This window comes from Alexandromys fortis, unplaced genomic scaffold (genome assembly GCF_014885135.2).
Source record: "Alexandromys fortis isolate MF-2015 unplaced genomic scaffold, M_Fortis_MF-2015_v1.1 scaffold_372, whole genome shotgun sequence".
Classification (NCBI taxonomy): Eukaryota; Metazoa; Chordata; class Mammalia; order Rodentia; family Cricetidae; genus Alexandromys; species Alexandromys fortis.
Window position 1 is genome coordinate 340,732 of NW_026068255.1, and position 27,330 is coordinate 368,061.

The window sequence follows — 27,330 nt, forward strand, 5'->3', positions numbered from 1 at the left end:
TTATTAAATTTTTAGGTTAGCATAGAAAGTAATAGATTTCGGTGAAGATTAAAAAAAGAAAGTCCTGTTCTTTGATTCTCAAGAGGCTAAACAGTATCTAGAGAGATAATACCGCCTCCCTCAGAACAAAACCAAACCTCAAACGCTCCCTTCCCCCTTCGAATGCAGGTCTATAAGGAACGGCTGTTTGGGAAGAAGTATGTCTGGTTCCTCATCGGGTGGTATGCTGACAATTGGTTCAAGACCTATGACCCGTCAATCAACTGTACAGTGGATGAGATGACTGAGGCGGTGGAGGGCCACATCACCACTGAGATCGTCATGCTGAACCCTGCCAACACCAGAAGCATTTCCAACATGGTGAGGGTGGGGGCTTGGAAATCAGCACCGGGGAAGGGGAGGGGAAGGGAAGAAGAGAGGTCAGCGGTGGAGTCCGGTGGCAGAAAGGGGCCTGTGCCCATATTGGATTTGTTTGCGCCGTGTTTCATTGGTTCTGCCTGTGCTGCGATTTCCTTGGGCAAGAGAGGAAAATAGTGGCATGTACAGTAGGCTTCTGACAAGCGGAAGGGCTGTTACCATGGAGACAAGGAGCAGTTGGTGAGAAGCCAAGTGAGGGAGAGGCGTTAATGGTAATATAGAAGCTTGTACCTACACCAAAGGCACACCTTTTCCAGAGAGCTTCTCTTGGCACAGGTGTGTTTTTATGTATTATTATTGTTTTTATTTATTATTTGTGTGTGTGACTTATGTTAGTACCCCAGAGAGTTGCTTAATATTCATTCACCCCCCCTTTTTTTTTGAGAGAATCTCTCTTTGTACCTCTGGGTGTTCGGAACTTGCTTGCGATGGCCTCAGACTCACAGAGATCCCCCTGCCTCTGGCCTCCAGAGTACTTGGAGTAAAGGCATGTGCTAACATGTCTGGCTTTAATATTCACTATTTATTTATTTATTTATTTACTTATTTATTTATTTATTTATTTATTTTAAGATAGGGTTTCTCTGTGTAGCCTTGTCTGTCCTGGAACTTTCTGTAGACTGGGCTGGCCAAGAACTCAGAGATCCTCCTGCCTCTGCCTCCTGAGAGCTGGGATTAAAGGCATGCATCACCACTGCCCACCGTTAATGTTCACTTTGATTGATGTAAAATTAGTTTTATATATTTTTTTAAGATTTTGGATGTAAATGAGACTTCAGAAACCCTTTAACCCCAGATAACTTTCTAGTGATAGTACTTGAAGCTGGAAGGTATTCTCTTTTGATTTGGGAGGACCAGGGTAGCCGTGTGTGGAGCCTTGAGTGGGAGTGGGAGTGGGTGTGGGTTTGTGTGGAAGAGACCCTTTCTGTATACAGCACCGTACCCCACAGTGCAGGGATCTCGATAGGTCAGTGGGGGTAACCTGTATGTCTGCTTTATACCTGATGTAACTCCGGCTGTGAAATATCTGATTTCAGAGAGGTGAGTTAATGAAGCTTTTAATAATGGTTAATTTTATGAGGAAAATCAGGATATGCTCTATGTAATTTCAGGATCTTAACCTCAATACTCTAAACTAGATTTGTTATTTTTATCTTTTGCGCTAGAGAACTAGAACTGGGGAGGCTTAGTGACTTGTCCTGGGACCCTGTATCTCCTAGTGCTCCGTTGTGTTGAACTTACCTGCTCTGCCCCATCATTTCCCATGGAAAAGCACAAGGCCTGGCCAAAGTCTTTACACCTTTCTGTGCAAATAATGTGCAGATGATGGTAGTGTTTTAGCAAGGAGAAAAGAGATCTGAGAATCTACTTCTGGCAGTAGATTATGATAAAGGGCCGGCTGCCATGTACATTCTGCTTATAAACTGTGCTCTAAAATGTTCTAAGGGGATGTTATGTTTAATTTATCTCAATTAAAAATTACAGCGAAGAAACACTGGTCAACCACTTCCCTGCACAGGACAAGAAAGCTGAGTCATTTTCTGGAACCCAGAGTGGTGGAGCAGGTTACCAAAGTCAGGAAGGTTTATTAGTGTCCTAAGTCCGCAGCCTACCACCCTAGGACTCTGCCTGACACTGAGGACAGAAACGGAACTGACGAGAGCCTAGAGTTTTTGGGGATCTTGGGTCTCGGGGTGGGATGTTGGGGGCAGAGGTCCTTTCTGGTTTTCCGTTTTTAGAGAAAGTATGTTTTTTCAAAGGCACACAGAACCTTCTTGAATCCCCAGCTAAAAATGTCACATGGAAAAGCCTAGATTTTTCAATAGAGGAGAAAAGCAGCTTTTCCAGGTGACTAGGAAGATTACAGGTGAGTCAAGTAGCATCAAAAGAAGTGAGTGGATCAGGGCAAGGGGTGGGCTGAGGGGCAGAGTGGGACCATAGAGGCGTAGAGAAACAGCACCATTGCCTTCATCCCACATGGCCTCAGGTGTGTTTGGATCAGTTCCCAGATTTCCATCAGAACCACCTGGAAAATTAGGTTAGTACCTAGGTGACAGAACTTTTTCTGTAGATCTGGGGTGGGACCTGAGGGTTTCGTTTCTGATGCTGCAGATCCAGTCACCCATGAGAACTGTAGGGCAGTGGTTTTCAAAAGAGGTTGCAAAATGTCTGGAGGGTGAGGAGGAGGGCACCTCTAAACGTTCTGTGATGCATGGTTCAGCCCCCAGCAACAAGACTGTCCTGCTAAGGACGTCAACAGCATGGGGGGGTTGAGAAACCCTGGTTTAGAGAAAGAATTTTAAGCACCATGTCTGGGAAATGGTGAATTTGAGGCCAGCCTTAGCTACAGGTGTAAGGCCATATATATCCAACCCCACACCCTCCACCAAGGAAGAAAGAAATAGAGGGAGGGAGGGAGAGAGAGAGAACCATAATCTTTGCCGACTAAAGGGGAAGGATTGTTTTGTCATGATTTTTGGTGTTGCTCTTCTTGGCTAGCTGTGTTGTCCTGAGTGAGCTGAGAAGCAGGGATAATACCATGCTGAGCAGATTAATCCCTTCCCAATATGGTGATTCTCTGATGTAATCTTTACTTTGAACTGAGGATTGGCTAGACCTGAAAACTGAAGGACTAACTGCTCAGAAAGTGTTAGCTCTCTGCTGACTGTGGGCACTCATACCTGCGTAGGCTTTCAGCACAGAAGAAGCTCGGGGTACTGCACAATAAGCTCAGCCTTTGGTGCCAGACACCCTGGGCTGGAGTCCCAGCATTGCCACATGCTACAATGTAACTTCAGGCAAGTTACAGGACCCTGCGTCTTTGTTTCCTTATCTCTAAAATAGATACAATAATAGAGCCCATTCATTGAAATGTTTGAGGATTAAATTCATTGATCTATGTGCCTGGAAAAAAGTAAGGACTATACAAATGTTAGCTATCACCATCACCCCTACCACCCCTTCCCAGCATCATCACCATCTATGTTACCACCATCATCAGCCTTTTTTTCCTCCTCCTGTATATAGAGGGATGGTGTTAAGGAGACATTAGAACAAACAGGTTAAGAGGATTTGCTGATTTGGAAATATGTAGTTTACTTTTCTGTCTTATGCACAGAAGAGTGTGGGAGTGTGAGGAAAAAGCGAGCTTAGTTTTGTATCTTGTTTTTTTCTTCTTCTGTCTTTATTTTATGTTATTATTTATGTTTGTCTGAGTATGTGCATAGAGATGCCAGTGGAGGCCAGAGATATCAATCCTCTGGAGCTGGAGTTATACGGATCCTCAGCAATAGCATCTGTGCTCTTGACCACAGAACCATTTCTCCAGCCCATTCCCCTTTCCTTTTGTTTCGAGATGAGAGTGTTACTATGTGGTAGCTCTGTTTAACTTTGAACTTAGCTGTGTACACTAGAATTACCTCTAATTTGAGATCCTGCTGTTTTTGTCTGCCTCCTAAGTTCGAGATTACAGGTGTATACCATTGTGGACTGTCTCTGTCTGTCTGTCTTTCTCTCTGAGGTGGGTCTTACTGTGTTGCTCAGGTTGATCTTGAACTTACAATCTCAGACTCAGGTGTCCGTGCCCCCCTCACCCCCGCCCTGTTCCTTTAGCATCATAAGCAGCTTGGACTACGGGCACTGCCATCACCGTATTTTCTTTGAATTTGAAATCAGTGGTCATGTATAACTACAATGAGTTAGAGTAAATGAGACCTGTAATATTTAAGGTGTTGGGCCAGAATTACAGGCCTGAGCGTTGGGAACAAAGATGCGGGTGCAGCCAGGGAAACTCACAGGGAGAAGTGTAATATACTTCATACCCAGCATTTTATGTGTTCTTACTTAATCCTTACAGGAGCTCTTTAACACAGTATTATTCCCATTTTAAAGCTGAATAGCCAGTTTAGTGAGATTTAATAACTTGCTTGAGATTTCTTAGTAGGTAAGTGGTTTAATTAGAATTAGAACCCATTCATCTACTTATCCATCCAGTGGACTTTCTTTTTGCTTAAAAATGTTATTGTTTTAGATTCACAGCAGAATTGAAGGGTCCACAGTTCCCGTATTTTCCATGCATACCCTTTTCATTGGTTAAATCTCTCCACTGTCAGATTCCACCACTGCATGAGTATATTGGTTGCAGTTGGTCTTCATCAATTGACCATTGTTGCCCAAAGCCCATGGCTTCTATTAGTGCCAGCTGTTGGTGTTTTGCGTTCTATGGGTACATGTGACACGTGTCTACCTTCATGGTGTCATATGAAGTGCACAGAGTTCTAGGGGTGTTTTTAGTGTTCACTGTGAGCTGCGCACGATGCTAGTTACTAATGTTTATGAGAGGAATGGAGATTATTCCTGTTGTAGGGTAGTTGACCCTGACCTTTGTGTTTCAAGGCCCAGGCTGTTTCTAAAAAAACAATAGAAAAAAAATGTTTTGGGGGCATGGGAACAAGGCTTAAAAAAATTTCACCCAAAACAGGATAGCCCTGCATAGCCCTGGCTCTCCTGGAACTTGCTCTGTAGACGAGGCTGACCTCGAACTCAGAGATCCACTTGTCTTTACCACCTGAGTGCTGGGATTAAAGACATGTGCCCCTACCACCCGTCAATGTTTTTAAAAATTACATTTTCTCCATTTATTTTGTGTATGTGTGCCGCACCAAAGTGCACATATGAAGGTCAGAGGAAACCTTTGGCTGTTGGTTATCCCCCTCCACTGTGTGTGTCCCAGGACTCCAGCTCGGGCTTGGCAGCAGGTGCTTTTATGTGTTGAGTCATCTCATTGTCCAGGAGCAAAGATTCTTCATTTATATATCGTTCTTTCGTTAAAGTGTACCTGTGAATGTTCTAACCCAAACAATTATCTGTAGTGATTCGAAGTCATACACATGTTTTGCCAAGAAGAGATTAAACATTTTCCTATGTATTTCTGGGTGGTAAGGAAGGGAGGGTGTGATTGTTCTCTGTTATGTGGAAGGCAGTTCAGGAATTCGTTCACCCATAAGTATGAAGTCAAGTATGGTTTTCTTCATCCATGAGAGTTAAAGGATTGCCATTTTTTTAGATTTCTTGGAAAAAGGTTGAGTACCAAGAGTCATGTGAGTTGTACTGAATCTGGACCTCTGCGATGTGAAGGGTATTTCCGATGTCTGTCACCAGTCTTAAGGAGGCAGCAAACAGAAGTCTTACCAGGATAGCAAGAAGTTAGCACCCTAAAGAACAATTTTCCTGGTTGGCAGGCAGAGTGCGAAAGGCTGCGGCGTCGCCTTTTCTGGATCTTTCAAAATTGGAGGAGCTGTTAGCTCCTGGGTCAGCTCTGCTGTGGATTCTGAAGGTTGGGAGAATGCCAGCTCTGCCACTCTTTGTTGCGATATCCATTTTTTCCTTGGCTCTGTCTCTGCTCCTCTCCCTTGCCATTCATTTTCCAGAGTGTTTATTCATCAGATTTCTCTGTAGTTCTGAGTTAGCATTCTCTGTTTGTAGTTCTGAGCTAGCAGCTGTATACTCTTAAGACCATTGGACCCAGCTAATTCCGCTTTAGTCTTGTCGCTTCCAACCCAAGACAGACACATGGGTATAGCTAACGATTTTATCTGTACATATGGTCTACCCGACAACACCAACACAAACCATCCGCTCGAGTCACAGTGTCTGAGCCAGAACTGAGGCCTCTCCCCCTGTGCCCACGCATATTCCAATGCTTTCTTCTTGTTCTTCCTTCATCCAGACCTCCCAGGAATTTGTGGAGAAACTAACCAAGAGGCTGAAAAGACACCCTGAGGAGACTGGAGGCTTCCAGGAGGCACCACTGGCCTATGATGCTATCTGGGCCTTGGCTTTGGCCTTGAACAAGACCTCCGGAGGAGGTGGCCGGTCGGGCGTGCGTCTGGAGGACTTTAACTACAACAACCAGACCATCACAGACCAAATCTACCGGGCCATGAACTCCTCATCCTTTGAGGGTGTTTCTGTGAGTTACAGCAGCTTTTGTCATGGAAAGGGACACCTTGGAGGGCCCCTAGATGCACACATTCTCTTGTTTTTTCAGTTGCTTTTCTGTAAAGTCAGTCATAGACCATGGGAAGAGGGATCCCCAAACCAGAGAACCATACAAAAGATGACAATGAAAGGAATTACTGTATTCTAGTGCTTTTCAACCTGGTCCAGGTGTTTACGAGTCAGATGAGAAGGGTAGGGTTTTTAAAAGAGATAACAATTTGAAAATTAATCTCCTCGTTCCTTTTAAAGTGAGGAAATTAGTGCCCAGTAAGGTTTGGTGATTGCTCCTGTCCCTCTCTCTGGGGACTGTCTCACTCGGATCTCAAGGGTGAAGCTTCTTCTCAAAAGAAAACTGTTTCCAGAATCTGGGGTATGTGCATCTGGGGTGTGTCCTATATGCAGCAGATGCCATAAATAGCCTTCATTCAGAAGCTCAATTACATCAAAAACAGAAGGTTTCAGAGTCCCTGATGTTCTCTCTTCCTCCTGCTTTCATCTCTCTGCCTTCCTCCACGTTTCTCCTCAGGGCCATGTGGTCTTTGATGCCAGTGGCTCCCGGATGGCGTGGACACTCATCGAGCAGCTGCAGGGTGAGCTCGGGCCTGAGAGGCTGGGGAAGGGGCAGGCAGGGGCTGGGCATCTCAACAAGACTGCCTTGCCCTGTGCTCATCAGGCTTTAAACAATGATAAAAAGAACAGTCCTGGGTAGGTTTTTTTTTTTTTTTTTCAGTGATTCTGCTCTTTCAAAGGGCGATGCAGATAAAAAAGAGCTGTTCTTTCTTCCCAGTGGCTTCAGTTTCAGTCCCAGAAGTTGCCTGCCTCAGGCTAGATTGAGGAGTTAAGGGCTCTTAGTGTGTTCTGAAAGATTAAGGAAAGTTGAACCTAGGAAGCTGGTTCTTTTTAAAGGGAATTCTCTCAGTTCCTTGCTCTAAGAGAACAATGTTCCAGTCATACATATAGCTGGCCTTTCCTAGATGGCATTTCCGTATAACTTAGCACTGAGGAGTCTACAGAACTTTTGTGAGTTAATCTTCCAGTTCCACCTGACTCAGCTCCTTGTGGTGTGGCCAAGAGACCCATTTCTTAGCCGCCTGTAAAAAGTTTCTTTCTCTCCGCACCTCTCCAACCAAATCCTCTCAGGATGTGGGGCAAGTGAGACTGGACGTCAGCCAGGGTGAAGTGGGTGTGAGGTGGTGTTTGGAAGGAAAGTTGTATTAACTGTGGTCATTCTGGAAGATTTTTCTTAGGAGTGACTGCATTTCCCTTAGTGGCACTTTAAGAGACAGATGTATCTTACATATCCAAAGCATTAGAACCCAAGCCAAAGGGAGAGAGGTTTCTAAAATTAAAGCCACTGGGGAAAAAAAAAAGATCCTGTAATTCTGTCCATCATAAGAGGGAGGCTAGGCAGAAGTTGCTTAAAGCTTTGGAAGCCAGAATCAAAGTGAGAGACGTTGCTGGAGAGGTGTGAGGCAGTAGAATAGGTGGTAGCCGGGCAAGGAGCCTTCCTCCGGGAAGAGCCTTAAATGCCTTAAGGACTCTATTGTGTATTCAGATTGCTTCGGGAAGCACCTCAAGTTGCTGGTGAAGTTAAGTTACCTGTCCAGGAGACCTTGGGTCCTTGGGTTGCTTAGGTCAGTGGCCTAGGGTGTCATCTCCCTGCCCTTGACAACTCCAGTCCTTTGCTCAGGTGGCAGCTACAAGAAGATTGGCTACTACGACAGCACCAAGGATGACCTTTCCTGGTCCAAAACAGATAAGTGGATTGGTGAGTTCTCTTTTGGTCCTTCTGAACGATCATTGTCAGACTTTTGAATGGGCCGGGGATGGGGGCATGGGGGATGCGGAGTGGCAGGAGGGGGTCACAGCAGGGACTGGGAGTGAACGTGGCCTCCAAGAAGGAAGGGGAGGCCCGGGGTCACCCTGTTTCTAAAAGCTCTGCTGCAGTGAATGAGAGGCAGTGAGAAACGGAAGCTCTCCTCCAGCCTTGGTACGTTAGGAACAGTGACTCCAGGTCCTTGTCAGGAAAGTAGCTGCTTAACTGTAGTAGAGGAAACAAAATTTCATTTCTTATGGACTGTTTTGTGCTTTGCTTTTTTTTATATGTTTTGTTTGTTTTCCCGTTGTGTTTTATATATTCATTTTGTGTGCATGTGGAGGTCAGAGGACAACTCAGAGGAGGCCTCTCCTACCACCCTGTGGGTCCTGGGAATTGAACTCCATCATCAGGACCTTTATGCCTTGAGCCATCTCACCAGTTTTTGTTTCTGGTTTTTTATTTTTTATCTTTGTTGTTGTTGTTTTCTTTCTTTCTTTCTTTCTTTCTTTCTTTCTTTCTTTCTTTTTTTTTTTTTTTTTTTTTTTTTTTNTTTTTTTTTTTTTTTTTTTTTTTTTTTTTTTTTTTTTTGAGTCAGAGCTTCATCCTGTATCTCAGGCTGGGCTTGAGTTCATTATGTAAGTCGAGGCTCATCTTGACCTCAGGATGATCCTCCTGCCTCAGGATCTCAAGAGTGTTGGGATTTCAGGTGTATACTACCATGCCTGGTTTATGCTGCAATGTTGCAGGTTTCTTTTCTTTTCTTTTCTTTTCGCGGTGGGGGTGGGGGTGGTGGGGTCACACTACATAGTCCTAGGTTGTCCTGGAACTCGTCTGTAGACCAGGCTGGCCCTCCAACTCACAGAGATCCACCTACTTCTTTCTCCTGAGTGCTGGGATTAAAGGTATGTGCCCCACACCTAGCCTGCCACACACTTTTTAATCCAGGTATGCTAAATGATAAGAAATAAGAAATCACTGGAGGTTAGCAAAAAGGAAGTTCCTGCTGATGAGGAAGAATGATAAGGCCATTGAAGGCAGCTGCCACCTGCCTTGCCCAGTGAAGTGTGTGTGTGTGCGCGCGTGCACGCGCGTGTGTGGTGTACATGTCCATATTCATGCTGTGTGTCCAGTATGCCATGGTGTTCTTGTGGTGGTCAGAGGACAACTTTGTGGAGTTGGTTTTCTCCTTCCATTTTTACCCGACTCTGGAGATTGAATTTAATGTTGCCAGGCTTAACAATTGCTTATACCCATTGAGTCATTTTTTAGTCCAGCTTCATTAAGTTTAAATAATTTTTATGTTATAGGTGTTTTGCCTACATTTATATGTGCATGTGTACCATTTGTGTGCCTGAGCCAGAAATGGGCATCAGAATCCCTGGAACTGGAATCACAAACGGTTGCGACCAATGACATGGGTGCTGGGAACTGAACCTGGGTCCTCTGGAAGAGCAGAGAGTACTCTTAACTGCTGAGCCATCTCTTCAGTTCCCTACTTTATTTTATTACTCATTTTGAGACAGGTTTTCACTTTGTAGATTAATCTGACCTCAAAGTTGTGTCAATCCTCCTGCCTCAGCACCCAAGCATTGCTTCAACTACTGAGTGAGCTTGTGTGTCTAAGCTTTGCTTCATTTTTGTTATTTATTTATTTTTGTAGCTTGAATTTAGGGCAGTATTCTGTACAGTTATAAATGCTGCCTGGCCTAAATTGGCTTTCTAATTTTTTTTAAACGAAGCAAATTGAAATTAAGTAGGTGTTTTGCTTATCATCATCCCCCCCCCCCACACACACACCTCTGACAAATTTGAGCTTTCTCTTAATAGTAACTGGAAACACTTTTTGGGAGTACTACCCTGCCAGGGTTGTTCTTGTATTGTTTGCTGGAGGTTAGAAGAACACACTGGATACTTGGAGACTCTCCTGGCTTTCTGCGTCTGTGATTGTCTTTTGCACCTTTAATGGGGGCTATATAGGATTATTTCAGCTGTTCTCCTCTTTAGCTGTCTTTTTCCTGTAAGATGGAGAAGCAAAAAGAACAAACAATCAAAGATAGGCATGGTCGCACACACCTTTAATCCCAGCACTCAAGAGGCAGAGGCAGGCAGATAGATAGTTCCAGACCAGCCTGGTCTAGAAAGGGAGTCTTAGGAGGACAGACAGGGTACACAGAGAAACCTTGTCTTAAAAACCAGAAACAAAGAACATGTAATCAATCAAAGAGACCCTCAGCGCAGACCCTATCTTTTCCTTTTCTGGTTGTTTCTCAAGGTCCCCAGTGCCTCCAGCCTTCTTCCTGCCTTAGCCCCTAAGTGCATTTGAGGGCCTCGTGTCTTCCGCTGACACAGAGTGTCCCCCAGCAGCTTGCCTTTCACCCCTTTCTCCTATCCTGCCTTCATGCCACTGTCCGTCCTTCTTTTTCTTCCCCCTCCTCCCCTGTGCCGTGCAGGAGGGTCTCCCCCAGCTGACCAGACCTTGGTCATCAAGACATTCCGCTTCCTGTCACAGAAACTCTTTATCTCCGTCTCAGTTCTCTCCAGCCTGGGCATTGTTCTCGCTGTTGTCTGTCTGTCCTTTAACATCTACAACTCCCACGTTCGGTAAGTCTCTCTTCCGACTTGATCCTTGGCCTGGCTGGCTCTCCAAGGTACTGAAGATACTTCCTGAAGAGTAAGAAAAGTGGGAGCGTGATGACTCTCCAAAAATGTGAGGGGGTGCTAGGCATGACCCCCTACCCTTGCTTCAGAGTAATCAGCTAGAAAAACACAAACAGTTGAGGCCTAGAGCACAATCTTGGGCTCTAACTAGAGTATGCCCATACAACCTTATGCTGCAGAAGTCCTGTGCCCCCCTAGGTGCAGCTCTGAGGCCCAGCAACTTATCCTGAGTATCTTTTTGTCTGTTCCCAGTCTGTCTCCTTTACCCACCCTGGAGATAGGGTTGTACTGTTGATGGCATTTTTGGAGAGCCAAGCCTCCCTAGAGGAGATGGGGTAATTCTGCTCTTTCTCCCACCCTCTCCGCCTCTGCCCTAGTTATATCCAGAACTCCCAGCCCAACCTGAACAATCTGACTGCCGTGGGCTGCTCACTGGCACTAGCTGCTGTCTTCCCCCTTGGGCTGGACGGGTACCACATAAAGAAAGGCCAGTTCCCGTTTGTCTGCCAGGTGAGTAGACAGAGGGCCAGTGTAGACCTTGCAGAATATGGCTTTCCTGTCTCTTCTCTTTCCCTGACCAGTGTCCCCCGCTCCCTGCCTTCCCTCCTAGCGTCACCCTTTTGGTTTCTCTCTGGCTCCATCCCTTCTTTCTGGGTGCCAGACCTTTTCCATTCTGCGGTTCCCTGGCTGGTTGCAAGGTTGCTAGGCATGCCTCGCAGAGGAGAGGGGTGAAGCGCTGAAGACAAAAGGAGGGGTCCGCACACAGAGCTTACAAACAATAGTGGCTTGTTTGTGGTGTGTGGGCCGAGAAACAAAACTGGGCTTTCCCGTGGGAGCCTTGGTTGGAGTTTGAAAGGATGAAAGCAGAATCAAAACAGATAGAGTCGGGGCAAGGGACGAATCATTGCAGAGGGAGGAGGGTCTCTGGGGACACTTGGCTCATGGAGTTTCTGGGACTGTGGGGCTAGGCTGGCTTCAATGATGTCTGATTGGTTTTCTGCTGTTGTGAAGCATCCACTCTTTCCCTGGTTCCTTCCACGGGCGTTCTTTCCTCCACTGTGCTTCTGTCCTGATCACACACTGTGCACGCACACACACACGTGCACTTATGTCCTCAGGACGTGTCTGTTCCTAGTGGGATCAGCATGCAGCACGAGAGACAACTAGGAGATGCATCTAAGGAGGGATCTGCAGAAAGTGCTGTGGGTGAAGAGAAGGGAAGCAGCTCACCCTCCATGTCTGAGTGGCCCCCAGGAAGGAGGTGGTGCTTGTGCCTTGCAGGACGGTGCATGAGATCAGAGAGTGGATGAGGGAGGCTGAGTGGTTCAGCGTAGCTGGGTGGGGCACAGGGATGGTGAGGTCCTGGCTAGTGGTTGGGCTGTACTGTGTCACATTAAGAGGTGTGCAGGTGGTAACCGTAGGCACTAGACTAGGAGTCTTTAGCAAGAATACCTTGGTGCTGCAGCAGTAGAGAAGGATGGAGTCCCAGCCTCCCCTTTCTGTTTCTTCATACTCTGCCTGTCTTCTGTCATCTGGTCACTGTTCACATTGCTTCCTGCAGTTCCTCCACCATGGGCCCAGTCCCACCTATTGCCAGTGTCTTTTCTCCCTTTCTAGGCCCGCCTTTGGCTCTTGGGCTTGGGCTTCAGTCTGGGCTATGGCTCTATGTTCACCAAGATCTGGTGGGTCCACACCGTCTTTACAAAGAAGGAGGAGAAGAAGGAATGGAGGAAGGTGAGTGACTTCCCAGACCCAGCCTTTGATCCCAAGTACAGAGATGACCTCTCTGACCTGCCTTCTCTGGATATCTACTCAGACTCTAGAGCCCTGGAAACTGTATGCCACTGTAGGCCTGCTGGTGGGCATGGATATCTTGACTCTTGCCATCTGGCAGATTGTGGACCCCTTGCACCGAACCATCGAGGTATCTATCACTTGAGAGGAGTTTTTGGGATCAGGAAGCTGAACAGGGCCTATCAACTTGGCATCTTCAGGGCTTTGTTTGGTTTGAAGTATATAATTACTTAGTGAAGGCCAGGTGTAGTAGCACATACCTTCAATCCTAAAGCGCTGGAGGCAGAGGCAGGCAGAGCTCTGAGTTTGAGCATAGCCTGGTCTACATAGTGAGTTCCAGGCCAGCCAGGGCTACATAGTGAGACCCTGACTTTAAAAAGAAAAGGAGGCTACTCAGGGAGGGAGCTTCTCGGTCTTCTTTATATCCAGGGTTCTTCTATCTTTCCCAGATGGAGCCCTATCAAAACCTCTTGGTTTATCTAGAGAAGTGATGTGTTGGGAACTGGGAGGATGTGTAGGGTTTCCAAACTTCAGGGAAAGGGGGAACAAGTCTTTCTGGTGTGTTCAGGGAATTGTCCCCAGGCTTGGCATAGGGTTTGATGCAGTACTGAGTCTCATGGGAAAACAGGCAGGGCTGGGGGTTCAGGAGCCGGAAAAGAGTATGGCCACTCATCCTTTTGCTCCTTTTTCTCCATCAGACTTTTGCCAAAGAGGAACCAAAGGAAGACATCGATGTATCCATCCTGCCCCAGCTGGAACACTGCAGCTCCAGGAAGATGAATACATGGCTTGGTGTGTGGGTTGTGGGTGGGAGGAGGGGAAGGAGGACGCATAAGCAGGAGGAATGGGTAACAGCAGGAGACCAGGGGAGAAGGACCATTGGAGACAGTTTCAATGCCCTTGGCACTGCACTAGAGTAGGGGAGCTTTGGTCTTTTGCTGTGAGTAGTGATGCCCAGCAAAGGCCAGTGCAGGTGGGTGACCCACCCATCTGTTACTCGCCAGCTCCTGAGAGTAGGACCAAGGCTTAGCCTCTCTTCAGCCTGTCTAACATTCCTCTGTTCTACAGATTCACACGGTGAACTAAAACCCTTAGCCAGGATTGCATGCTCCTGCCTGACGGGCTAAGAGTGAGACACTGTGTAGCATCCATTGGGTCATTTCTAGCTGCTCCATAGGAAGCTGAAGTGAGGTCTGGGCCATACGGGTGGGGGCCACGCTGAGAATTTGCTATCTCAGAGGGGCTGGAATGGAGAGGAAAGCTTCCTTTGCACAGAGGAGCTACACAAAGCAGAAGTAAATGAAGGACAAGGAAGAGGAGGGTTGAGTTGGGAGTGTGACGGTCCTGTTGCCCAGGACACTTTCCTGTTGTCCTAGGCATTTTCTATGGTTACAAGGGGCTGCTGCTGCTGCTGGGAATCTTTCTTGCTTATGAGACCAAAAGTGTTTCCACTGAAAAGATCAATGACCACAGGGCCGTGGGCATGGCTATCTACAATGTTGCGGTAAGCTCCCTGGACACCTGGTGTTAGTGGAGAAGTCATAAAACACTGGTTAATGTCTGATTTATTACGTCATTGTTGTGTTGCTTCCCTGAAGAGATGTGAACAAAATGTCAGTTCACTCTAGATAGGGCACTGCAATAGACAAAGGAAGTGACTCTATCAAGTCTAACTTGGCATCCTGTTGTTATTTCTGTTGCTGTGATAAAATACCCTGACAAAAAGCAACTTTGAGGAGAAAGGGCTTATCTTAGGTCAAAGTTCCAAGTTACAGTTCCGCAACGAGGGATGTCAACACAGGAGCTAAGAGCAAGTCATCTAGAGCCAAGAGCAAAAAGAAATAAATGCATGCGAACGTACACTCAGATTTGGTGCCCTCTACAGTGACTGAGTCCTTCCACATCATTTAGCAATAGAAATCAAGATAATCCCCCCAATATGCTCACAGACCAAGCTGACATGATCTAGACAATCCCTCATTTATAATCGCCTGAGTGACTCTAGAGTCTAGAATCTAGACGCTGTCAAATCAATAAAGCTGACCATCACACTTGGCGAATCTGTGCATTTGTTGGGTTACCATAGGAACATGAAGGAGTTAATGGCATTTATACCATCTAAAAAGCCCACTATAGCATGGGTGATGGCTCACGGTAACTGCATACCTAGAGTTAGCTGCCCGACTTACAGTCAGTTCCACAAGACAGCATTCTTTCACAAGGAATTAGTTACTGCTTTTATAACTTTGGGGATAGACCTTCTTGGTCTTCTAATTGAGTTTCACAGGTCTTCCTCTCTTTGGGAAAGGGATGCTTCAATTCAGAGGATATAACCACACAGCAGGTTAGAAAGAACACTACTTTGGGGCTGGGGGAATAGGTTCTGATGCTTCCAAGACAACTTATATACTGGATTTGGTCCTTAGAACACACATCAGAAAAAGCTGGGTGTAATGACATGTCCTTGTAATCCCAGTGCTGAGGAGATGCAGACACATAGGTCCTCAGTGACCAGGCAGCCTCTGGCTAGCGAAGGACTCTGAAAAACCGGAATGGAGGAGGAATGGCAGCTAAGGTTTTCCTCTAGCCTCCATATGTACATGCATTCACATGCATGTGTCCATACATGTTCTCCTGTGCTACACATATGTAATATAGACAGATAAGAAAAAAGATGAAAAGAAATCACACTACGTTATATCATTTTGCACCTACCTAGTGAAGTAGTCTTAAGGACTGAATGCAGAGCTCCTGAGGGAAGCATTGGTCTAGAGCTGAGAACTGGTTTAGAAGATTATTCCTGGGTCTAGCTATTTAAAGTTGAGGATCGTCCTGAACTCGTGCAGTATTCCCCAGGAGTTCACCTTCACGGACTCTGTCTTTGGGGAAGGAAACCCTGCACCCCACTTGAACCGGTGTTGGATCTGAGTCTCCCAAATGCTGTCTCTCCAGGTCCTGTGTCTCATCACTGCTCCTGTCACCATGATTCTTTCCAGCCAGCAGGACGCAGCCTTTGCCTTCGCCTCTCTGGCCATCGTGTTCTCCTCCTACATTACTCTGGTTGTGCTCTTTGTGCCCAAGGTGAGGCCAGGCTCTCCCGCTGCCCTGCCTAGACAGAACCAGGACTTCCATTCTGTCCTTATTGGGTTTCCATTGCTCTTCACTCCCAACACTTTACCAGGTGCTCGCTCACACAGCTCCTTTGCCCCCAGATGCGTAGGTTGATCACCCGAGGGGAATGGCAGTCCGAAGCCCAGGACACCATGAAGACAGGGTCATCCACCAACAACAACGAGGAAGAGAAGTCCCGACTGTTGGAGAAAGAGAACCGTGAATTGGAAAAGATCATTGCTGAGGTATGTGGTGACTACTGGGGTCTGTGTCTAAGGCTGGGCTGTCTGAAGTGGAGCCTGAGATACAGGTTCAAGTGTTGGTGATTTACAGACCTCATAAAACCTGTAAGGGAGCAGGGGTGGGAAAGGGGAAGGGTTGAGACTCAGTCTCAAGAAAATTTAGTGTTAGCCTGGGGAGGGGGAGGAGGCTCTGAAGTGGGGACTATAGATTCAGCCCTCCTGTGGCAAAAGAGCAGCTATTGGCAGTAGTTAGGGGGAGGCCATTGTGAGCCATTGCTAGCCCACACTCACAGGTGCTGGGTAAGGCATATGGCCACAGCATATCGGTTCTAGGCAGCTGCCCACAGTGTCCACTGTGTCCAGGCTGCAGTTAGGGACCAGTGTGGTACTGGGGGTGGAGGGTGACATTCCAACTTGGTTGATGCAATCTTTATATATTCTCCTTTTGTTTTTTAATTCACTTATTTCCTTGATCTATTCTCTTGGTGCCTTTACGGTCTGTGGCTTTCTTTGTTCTTGATTCGAATTTTAATTTCTTCTCTCACCGTACATCCCATTTCAATGCCTCTCCTCCCTTCCCCTCCTTCCACTCCACACCCTCCTCCCACACTCCCAATTGTGCTTCTTCCTCCAGAAAGAGGAGCGTGTCTCTGAACTGCGCCATCAGCTCCAGTCTCGGCAACAGCTCCGCTCACGGCGCCACCCCCCAACACCCCCAGACCCCTCTGGGGGCCTCCCCAGGGGACCCTCGGAGCCCCCTGACCGACTTAGCTGTGATGGGAGTCGAGTGCATTTGCTTTACAAGTGAGGGGGTATCAAGAAGGATAAGGCCAGTAGGGGAGGGAAGGGTGTGGGAAGAGGGTGGGGGACTGGGAGGAGGGCAAGGACTCCTATCTCCAACTGGGAGAACATGCTCCAATCCCCCTCTTATAAATATATGTCACTCTGTGCGTTTGGAGTTATTTGGGTCTCCAATACTCTGGGAACCAGACTGTTTTCTCTCTTATTCATTCATATAATTTTGTATCGCTACTTCACAGTTTGGTTTGAACCCTGCTTGAAGCTATTCACTTGTAACCCCAGAGGGGCAGCTCACCATATTTTTCTCCCACATCCTGTCTCATACCCCATCCTCCAAGTGTGGTGTTTCCAGAGTGCTTTCTCATGCACCATTACTTGTGCTCGCTGAATACCCTGCACCTGTGAGTGACAGTGGTTGTGGATATGCGCTGTGGTGTGCTTGGGTAAGTGTGTGTGATGTGTTGGGCACACTACGCTGTCTTCCTCATGTGCACACATCACGCCTTTCTGTGCTGTGGTGTGCTCGGGTAAGTGTGTGTGATATGTGTAACACACTAAGCTGTCTTCCTCGTGTGCACACATCATGTCTTTCTGTGCTGCGGTGTGCTCCGGTAAGTGTGTGTGATACATTGAGCACACTAAGCTGTCTTCCTTGTGCATGCCACATCTTTCTGCATTTTACCTGTGCCACCCAGTGCATTGCATATTGACTTATTTGCACCTTAACATCATGTGTATGTGTGTTTCCCTGGCTGTCTTAATGGCAGTTCTCTGTCTTACTCCACTTTCTGAGTTGTCTGCCTCCCTGATGTCATGTCTTTTCCCACCAGAGTCATGTGCACCCAACATGCACATGTTAAGCACATTCTCCCCAGTTCATTTGTGTTCTGGGCCATCCATCCCTCTCCTTGGCATTATGTTTCCTCTCAATGTTCCCTGGATTCTTTGCTCTCATGTGTACCACCCTCTGTCTGTACTCATAATTATCTCTCAAGATTTCATTTTAGTTTTCTTTTCTTTATTGTCATTATTGTTATTTTTCAGAAGTAAGGGAAAAGAAATGGGTACAGATTGGAGGCTGTTTTCAGTGGATAGTAGGTCCACATCCTAACCAAATGAAGGTGTGGACAGACGGACTGAAGGGACAGGAGGCAGTGTCCCTTTCACACTGTGTTGTGTCTTGGAGAAGGATCTCCCTGAATCTCAATAAACCAGGGAACAGTGTGACTCAGCACCTCACCCCCAGCCAGTGAACTGATTGGACGCCAGGCCAGGAAGGGAGAAGCCCAGGTTCTCAGGCTTGCAGCTAATGAAGAGGCTTTGAAGTGGAGAGGCGCAAAGAGATCCATGCAGGATTTGGCAGGGCAAAGCAGGACAAGATCAAGGCCCTGATTAGTGGGTGATGACGTTGGTGGTTAAAATGTGGGCTCTGGAGTCAGACTGCCAGCGTCAGGCCTGCACCGCGTGCAGAAATGTCTCCTAATCTCTCTCCTCCACGTTTGGGAATCTGGTAATAACAGTAATGACGATGCATTTCTCCATGGAGTGCATACAAGAGCTAGGATAATTACACTTTCCGGTGCCTGGATCTGCTTGGGCCGTGGAAGCCTTTGTTACAGCTGCTTCCTGGATTCCCCGACAGTGGTGGCCATGGTCTGAGGTCCTGGAGCAGTTGGCTGAGCAGAAATCACAACTGAACAATGGCTGCCAGGTTCTAGATAAGTGCCTCCAGACTTCAAAATCATCATCTAAGGGAGTCTGAGTATCTTGGGAAGATTTTTTTGATCAAGCTGAAAGTTTGAAAAGCTGGGAAGAAGAAAAAACATGAATGGATATATATCCTTTTGGCATTTTTTGAAGCTATTCATGTGCTAGTTTGTTTTGTTTTATGATGATGGCTCTTCCCATCTCAGCATGATCTACAAGGGTTAGAGGGGCCCTGTCATTTCACTGTCCTATTTATGGCAGGGTAAATCTTAGGCCCCCTTTGAAAACAACCCATAGTGATTATCTACCTTGGACTGATTGGATTTAATTTGAGTTCCCTTCTTCCTGCAGTGGAATTTTTTCAGAGAAAGGAGAGGAGGCCTGTGGAGTAGAGAAACCAGCAGTGTAGAAATTAATAGTTGGCTTCAGAAACTATCGCCCAAGGCACCGACCAGCTCTGGGTAGACCAATGTTATCCAATATTATCCCTCTCAGAACTGCATTGCACATCAGTGGGGTGTGAATAGTACAGTAAATCAAGGGTCAGAAGTTCCATTATAGCCAAGGGTGAGACAGACTCTGTAGCAAGAGTGCAGGATCCCAGCCAAATGGCAGAGCTGACAGAAATGTTGCAGGGGGCCACTTGTTCATCCCGGCCACCCAGAACCAAAATAATCACACAGAACCTGTATTAATTAAATCACCGCTTGGCCCATTAGCTCTAGCTTCTTATTGGCTAACTCTCACATATTAATTTAACCCATCTCTATTAATCTGTGTGTCTCCATGCGGCTGTGGTTTAGCAGGTAAAGTATCGGCTTCTCTCTCCAGTGGGGCTACATGGCTTCTCTCTCCCAGCATTCAGCTTAGTTTTCCCCACCTAGCTCTGTTCCCCTATAGCTCTGCTATAGTTCCTTTATTAACCAATGGTAATCACTGCTTACAGAGGGAAATCCTGCCTCACCCCCCCTTTTCTGTTTAAATAAAAAGGAAGGTTTTAACTTTAATACAGAAAAAATACATATAGAAAAACAGGTGTCAAGCAAGAATTACAGTTATAATATTTATATCTACTTTATCTTTTATTATAACTAAGGGAAACTATAACTATAAATTCTTCAACCCCATCAAAGACTCCAGAAGAGTATAATACATAAGTAAACAGGAAGTGCATTGTAAGCAACTTCTAAAACTCTAGAATTGACAGAGACTTCTGGCTACCTGGACAGTCACCCAAAGTTCTTCTGTACCATTGGGGCATCCATCTAGCAGACTTTTTCATGAAGCAGGAACCCTGAAGGATGGTCTTACCTTTAGACAAGTTCAGCAGTCTAAATGGCTTGCCCAAATGGCTAACCAACTTCATAAGGAGCCTCTTCGATGCCGATCTTCCTCTTCAAGTAATTGGTGCTGCCAGGAAAAGATGTGTCTCATTGTCATGAAAAGTTCTATTTTTTTTTAAGATATATTTATTTATTATGTATACAACTTTCTGCCTCCATGTATACCCACATGCCAGAGGAGGGCGCCAGATCTCACCACAGATGGTTTGGAGCCACCATGTGGTTGCTGGGAATTGAACTCAGGACCTCTGGAAGAGCAGACAGTGCTCTTAACCATTGAGCCATCTCTCCAGCCCCTAAGTTCTGAAACATTTTAAATGCAATATTCTGTAGTCTTTGAAAGGTTTGAAGAATGCATATCCATCTGAAATACATTTCTGTACATCTGGAAAAACTAACATGACTACAAACTTGATGATTATCTATTAACCTATATTTCCTAATTATACATTATATTTTAAATGAACCACACAATTACAATACCTTAATCAAGAGCAGAAATATACATATGACAAAATTGACTTTAAGTTTGTATCAATAAACCAAGATCCATACCAATGCAAATCTCTATAGCATATCCCCCTTTAAATGTAAAAGAACATTTTATTTTTTAAAAATATTTATTTATTATGTATACAATATTCTGTCTGTGTGTATGCCTGCAGGCCAGAAGAGGGCACCAGACCCCATTACAGATGGTTGTGAGCCACCATGTGGTTGCTGGGAATTGAACTCAGGACCTCTGGAAGAGCAGGCAATGCTCTTAACCTCTGAGCCATTTATCCAGCCTGTAAAAGAACATTTTAAATAATATTTGGGAATATGGGTGTAATTCTCCAAAACTGCTTCCTGCTGTTTATTTGGTGAAGTAATTTTTTTGAGGGGTGTTCAAGGCATCCTTTCAGGGGATCTTGGTCCATCAAACCCCATTATTCTGGGAGGATTCCACAGCTTCTTTTCCAAAGCAACATATCCTTAGCCCCAAATTCTGAAGTCAAGCTACCTTTATAGTATTTGTGCTGGTTTAGCTTAGCAGCCCATACAATGTCTCTGTACTTAGCTCCTTCACAGTCAAAAAAATTCAAAGAAAACATAATATACATAATCCAGATTCTCTGTATATTCCATCTTTATGGGGCCTTCCAGCCCCCCCAGGGATAGAGACTGAAAAGGAAGAAAAAAAAACACGTGTTGTTCTCTGGGGGTCAGTTTAAATACCCTGTGGGCGTGGTCTTGAGCTTCTCTGGGGAGGGGTCACTGTTTGGTGGGCTTTCTGGGAGGTGGAATGGAGTCTGGACTGGGGCAACTCCCAGAGGGGGGCCTTGGGATGGAACTTTTCACACAGACTGAGGTTGTAGGCTCATTACTTGGCCAGAAGACTGCACATGGGGGAGAACCTTGTCGGCAATAGGAAGTGGAGCCAACATCCAGACTATGCATTGACTGCTGTGTAGCCTGGTACCCACAACAGCTTAAACAACAGCAACATATTTGTTTCTGTGGGCTAAGCATTAAATAGGCCACAGTGCGGGAAGTCCACACCACACAGCACCCTGCGGGTTTGAAGATAGGGAGCCTGGTTCTAAGTCCTTTATAACCCCTAGAGGTGGGTTTTGTTTGGGACTAGCAGGCTCTGTGGCTGGGGTGTGGACTTAAACCACCACACAGGGCTTTTCCTTGTGATCTGACTCTTGTGATGTAGTAAATTGGATTCCAAAGGTGAGTGTCTTTGGAGGTGGGAGAGACTGGTAAATACGTATTTTTCAGCAAAGCCTTGGAAGTCACACAGCACTGTTTCTGCTGCATTCTACTGTGCTAGGTTTCAGGGGTAGACTGGACTGTTACTCTGGGGAAAACACATGTAGAACAGAGTAAATATATCTTTACAAGTTTATCTGGAAACATAATTCCCTGAGGCTTATCTGCCTTCTACAAAGACAGTGTTCATTACAGCATGCATCTTCCCTCTTGATCACCCAGGTGTGTCTGCCTGTCTCTGTATTTCTCTCTTTGAGAAGGGCCCACACTAAGTAGCCCTGACTAGTCTGGAACTCACTGTGTAGACCAGGCTGACCTCAAGCTCAGAACTCCACCTGCACGTGCCTCAGGATTGCTGGGATAGCACGTGTGTATCATTGTACCCAGCCCGATCAAACCAGTCTTGTTCATCTGGTATTCAGCATTTCACCAGGCCCTTCTTTGGGGAGACTTTCAGGGCCATTTGCTACCCCAGACCTGCTCTTTCTGCCTGTCTTGTTTGAAGATGGCTCTGCAAATTGCGGCTTCCGCTCACAATACTCCATAACCTTAGGACACCTGAGATAGGCAAATTTTGGCTTTATTCACCAAGGCTTTTAGAGCAGGGAATTCTTTATTTTGTCCTTTGTGTTCCATTAACCAAAACGCAATCATAAAAGTGGATTCCACTTCAAGCTGCCTCTCAAGCATGTGATTTACAAAAAAATACATTGACACCCTTTGTATTATATCCATTTCTGTAGCTCCTCTGGAGCAGGGAGTTTGTGCATCGTTCTTCACCTGTGGACCACGACCCCTTTGGGGATCAAATGACCCTTTCACGGGGCTCACATATCAGCTGTTCTGCATATCAGATATTTACATTACCATTATTTATATTATTACATTATTACATATTATTACATTACCACTTATAACAGCAGCACTGCAGTTATGAAGTAGCAATGAAATAATGCTATAGTTGGCAGGTCACCATGACATTAAAGGTCGTAGCATTGGCAAGGTTGAGAACCACCACTTTAGCAACTGCACAGGAATACAGGTGTGTGGGCCTGGCAGGCTCTGCTGCACCAAAATGGTGTGCACCTTCTGGAGTGTGTGGCAGAAGGAAAAGTCCTCTGTCATAGGGTCCCTGCCTGAGGCTTTTCTTTGTTTACCCGAGGTCCTTCAGGCAGGTAAAAGCTAAATAAGAGACAAGTGTGAGATTATCAACATCTGCATTGTGTGCATACTTTTGAAATTACAAGTTAGTTTACCCAAATAAGTCTTTTTTAAAATTATTATTTCTGAGTGAGTGGGTGGAGGGGAACTGGGTTACAGGAAGGAGATCAGGGAAAGTGTGATAAACACCGGCCTGTGAATAAAAACTTGTTATGCAGATTTAAGTAAGTGCCCTCTTCACTGATAAGAATGAGGCCTTTTCTAATGTAAATTTCCTTTAGAAAAGGAAAATTGGTTTTCCGCTGGGTGGCATGCCTTGGGGGTTTACTTCCTATAGCCTTTAGCTCAAAGTAATCTGATTGTTGAGGAGACCTGTGTTAGCTGGGAAGTCCTGGCACACACCTTTAATTCCAGCCCTGAGGCAGGCAGATCTGAGTCAGGTTAGCCTGGTCTACAGAGTGAATTCCAGGACAGCAGGGACTACACAAAGAAACCCTGTCTAAAAACAAAAGGAGGTGTGTGTTGTGCTGGGTGTGGTAGACATGGCTTTAACCCCACTATTCAGAAGTCTGAAGTGGGAGTTTCAGGCCAGCCTGGGCTACATAGTAAGACCCTGTTTCAAAAATATAAACATAGAAGATAAATCTGTGTATTTTGAGGGTTTATTGTAGTACAGATCTGGGTGGGAGATGGTTAATTGTGTAGTATGAGACTTGAAAGGCTGGCTTTGCTGGAGGCCTGGAAGTAAACCAGACCAGACACAATGTACCTCAAATTTACGGTGACTCCTCTTGACTAAGCCTTGCACATACTGGTTCAAATTTCTTGCTGAAGTTGTCTTCTGTTTCTGATGTCACAGGGCGCTTTAAGGCACTTGGGAAACTTTGTACAGGGAGGCAAAGTCTGAGGATGGACACACGGCTAGCTAAGACTGATTCCTCTTTAGTTTGAGGACACATTGAGGCTTATCACTTGGACCAGGAAGGCTCTATGTATATCAAGGCAGGACTTAGTGTTGGGTCTGGATTCTGCCCTCCTGGGTGCCAGTCCTGGCTGAGAACTTTGAGAGATGGTAATGAACTCTTAGTTTTTGCTTCTGAAAAAGCTTTGCAATTCTACAAGAATAAAATGGGTCAAGGGTTGTAAAATACTTTCAACGGTACCTGAAACATCACAAGACATCCAAGTATATCATGTTAACTACATTATCTCCTGAGCAGCCCTCCTATGACTTACATGACTTGTCGGTAGATCTGTGCTGTTCCAGATCTGGCCAGTAGATGGCACCAAAACCCCAGTGCTCAAAGTGTCCTGCCCACCTTAAGGGGAAGCCTTTTCTTTTTGTGAGCTGCCTGTCTAGCCCTGGTAAAGGGGAACACTAGGCTGGCCTCAAGGTAAGAATACTGGAATGTTTTGTTCCGGTATGGGAAGAGCAGAATGCATTTGGGAATGGTCTGACTGGAAGTCACGGGCTAAAGTTTAGGCAAATGTCCTAACGCTTTTCGGTTGGGCTTCTGAACTACGTTTCAGTCTCCCCTTAACCCTTGCTGATATTTGGGGAATAAAACAGAAGGAGGCATAAAGAATTACCAAGAACCTCAAAAAGGAGCTGCAGCAAAACTACAGAGGGAAATAGAGTGAAGCGTGGAGACAGTGACGCCAGGCAAGAGAGAAGAAGGTGCAGCAGCTGAGAGCGTTTGTATTCTTCCAGTGGACCAGAGTTCAAACTACAAAGCTCATGCTGGACAATTTAACTATCGGTAACTCCAGCTCCAGGGATCTACACCCTCTTCCTGCTTCAGACATCCACACATACACTCACACAAAGACATAAAGGTAAAATTTCAAAAAGATAGCGACATTCTGGCTAGGGAAGGGAATTAAAAGCAAAATCAGTGAAATGGTGCACAAGAGGACGGACAGAGATTCCATCTGATTCCTGTGGTAATTACATGTGGTATAGCTAGACTCCTCTACTGAATTTCTCATCTTTGTGTCCTGTGTTGTCTCATCCGCTCCAGTGGTAGGGTAGGCCTGAAGAGGAGGAGAGTGGAGGCATAAACCCTTTGATAAAGGCATGCAGGATCTCCAGCACACTGAGGGTGTGTGTCAGCTGGGCTCTACTTCCTTCCCCAGCAGCCTCCTGAATGCCCTCTTGACATCCTTGTTCCTAAAGGTGTATATGAGAGGGTTAAGAGAAGGAGTGCCCACGGCATAGAAGAGACCAAAGAACTTGCCCCTCTCTCGGGCATAGGGATTTTTGGGCTGCAGGTAGACAGCAATAACTGAGCTGTAGAAGAGGGTGACCACAATGAGGTGGGAGGAACAGGTCCCGAAAGCTTTCCTGCGCCCTTTCGCAGAGTTTATCCTCAGCACTGCCCTGGCAATGGCACCGTAAGAGACAAGGATGAGGCTCAGAGGCACAACCAGGATGAAGACACTGGCGACAGCCATCTGGATCTCGTTATAGGTGGTATCTCCACAGGACAGTCGAATCAAAGCAGGAACTTCACACACGAAGTCGTCAACCTGATGGTGGGGACAGAAGGGCAGGCGAAGAGTGGATGGTGTCTGAACCACTGACTCCACCAGGCCAATGATCCAGGCCACAGCCGCCAGCTGCCAGCACAGGCGGGGGTGGATGATGGTGGCATAGTGCAGGGGCTGGCAGACAGCCACATAGCGGTCAAAGGCCATCACCGTCAGGAGGATGCACTCAGTGGTTCCCAGGGATAAAAAGATGAAGAGCTGGACAAAACATCCCAGGAAGCTGATGGTCTTTGTGGGGCCCCAGAGGTTGACCAGCATCTGGGGCACACAGGTTGTGGTGAAGCAGAGGTCCAGGAAGGAGAGGTTGGAGAGGAAGAAGTACATTGGAGAGTGGAGCCTGGGATCCAGTGTGGACAGCAGGAGGATGAGTGTGTTCCCCAGGAGTGTGAGGAGGTAGGAACACAAGACCACCACAAAGAGAATCTTTTCGAGGCGTGGGTGTTCAGAGAAGCCCAGCAGGATGAAGCCCACTGGGGAGGTGTGGTTGACCATGGCCTTTTGTGTCTAGTTGAAGGGATGAAGCTGTCAGATCAGTGTGATAGAAGGGGCCTGATAAAGACTCACCCTGTGTCCTTATCAGAACACACAAGGTAGACTGATGTTTCTCAGGCTCCCTTCTGCAGGTCCCAGGCAGATCAGTGTCTGGTAGCTGAGAGGAAACCAGGATTGTGGTTGAGAACAGGTGGACCCTCATTGACTTCCTGGTTGAGGGAAAAGAAAGCTGATTTCAAATAGCAGCTACCCATCCTTTGCCATCTTTGTGGACACCTTAGTGACTCACAACCCACTTTCACGCATCAGCTAGTGTTCCTACCAGCTCTCTGTTTCTAATTCGTTATTCTCTTGGCAGTTCCTTTACTCTCTTTAATTTCTTCCATTTGCCATTGTCCCTCTAATTCTGTGTCTTCCAGACTTTCTTTCTCTTTCTGTCTTGGTTTTTCTAGACAGGGTTTTTCTGTGTATCCCTGTCTGTGATGGAACTGGCCTGGAATTTAGAAATCTGCCTGCCTCTGCCTCCTGAGTGCTGGGGCTAAAACATATACCTACTCAGCTGTTGTCCTGACATTTGTTGGTCTCTGCATTTTTTTTTCTCTTAAACATTAAGGTGTCCACATTGTGCTATAAGCCAGGACAGGGTTTGGTCATTTGAAGGGGGCCAGTGAAGGTCTGGCAATCACCCCCCCCCCTTTTTTTCTATCAGCACTTTACACCTGGGCCAGTTGTGTACACAGCTCTTTGAACATCTGGTTCCATAGTATTCTTTGTCATGATCTTACCAGTTTTATCCGTGATTGAATTTTCAGGGTAAACAACACGTTTCAGATCACTTATTCAGCAGATATTAGGACCAAGATTCCAGAGAACATTTCCCAGAACTGGTATTCAGAAAAAAGCAGAAAGAGGATTCTTGCCGTGGAACTGTGTCTGACCATGGTCTGCTCCTGATCAGATCTTGAAGGAATGAACAAAACTACATGACCTTCTGATTCAGAAGGGGTGATAAAAATACACCCTGTTTAGGTCAAGCATGGTGGCACATGACTTCCGTGCTAGTAGCCAGGAGGCAGAGGAAAGAGGATGGTGAGTTTGAGGCCGGGTTGGGTCACAGAGTGATACCTTGCTTCAAAAGCAAAAATGGAAGCTGAAGAGTTGGCTCAACAGTTAAAAGTGCTTGGTATACTTCCTAAGGGCCACAGTTCGGTTCCCAACACCCATGTCAGGCAGTTTACAAGATCTTATAGACACAGCTCCAGGGAATCCAACACTCTTTTCTGGCCTATGCAAACACTGAAACACTAAATGAAATCTTATTTTTTTTTTTAAAGGAACCTCCTCAAATAACAATGCAATGGCAAACAAATGAAATCCCTGGGTTCTCTTGCCTTCTAGCCGAGGCTTGGTTATTGAGTACACATCTGATATTTCACAGAGGAAGAAACATTTTACTTACCTGCAACCAGAGGATATC

At 46.1% G+C, this 27,330-nt stretch overlaps 2 protein-coding genes across 2 annotated transcripts in view; one reads left to right on the forward strand and one right to left on the reverse strand.

The window, feature by feature from the left end:
• The window catches only part of Gabbr1 (gamma-aminobutyric acid type B receptor subunit 1), a 30,870-nt gene extending 10,125 nt beyond the window's left edge, over positions 1-20,745 (forward strand). The window contains exons 11-23 of the mRNA XM_050131524.1: positions 169-360; positions 6,146-6,388; positions 6,944-7,007; positions 8,108-8,185; positions 10,687-10,837; positions 11,272-11,404; positions 12,512-12,628; positions 12,711-12,818; positions 13,387-13,480; positions 14,065-14,192; positions 15,641-15,769; positions 15,901-16,044; positions 16,676-20,745. Of these exons, the coding sequence (XP_049987481.1) occupies positions 169-360; positions 6,146-6,388; positions 6,944-7,007; positions 8,108-8,185; positions 10,687-10,837; positions 11,272-11,404; positions 12,512-12,628; positions 12,711-12,818; positions 13,387-13,480; positions 14,065-14,192; positions 15,641-15,769; positions 15,901-16,044; positions 16,676-16,849 (1,755 nt within the window). The 3' untranslated portion in view covers positions 16,850-20,745. The remainder of the gene's footprint in view (positions 1-168; positions 361-6,145; positions 6,389-6,943; positions 7,008-8,107; positions 8,186-10,686; positions 10,838-11,271; positions 11,405-12,511; positions 12,629-12,710; positions 12,819-13,386; positions 13,481-14,064; positions 14,193-15,640; positions 15,770-15,900; positions 16,045-16,675) is intronic.
• Positions 20,746-24,920: 4,175 nt separating this feature from the next.
• Positions 24,921-25,853, reverse strand: LOC126494262 (olfactory receptor 2H2). The gene has a single exon (XM_050131515.1). The coding sequence runs from the start codon at positions 25,851-25,853 to the stop codon at positions 24,921-24,923; it is 933 nt and encodes a 310-aa protein (XP_049987472.1).
• Positions 25,854-27,330: the final 1,477 nt, after the last annotated feature.

Bases quoted from the DNA above. Each gene is read 5' to 3' on its own strand.
- LOC126494262 (XM_050131515.1), bottom strand. From the start codon at position 25,853: ATGGTCAACCACACCTCCCCAGTGGGCTTCATCCTGCTGGGCTTCTCT.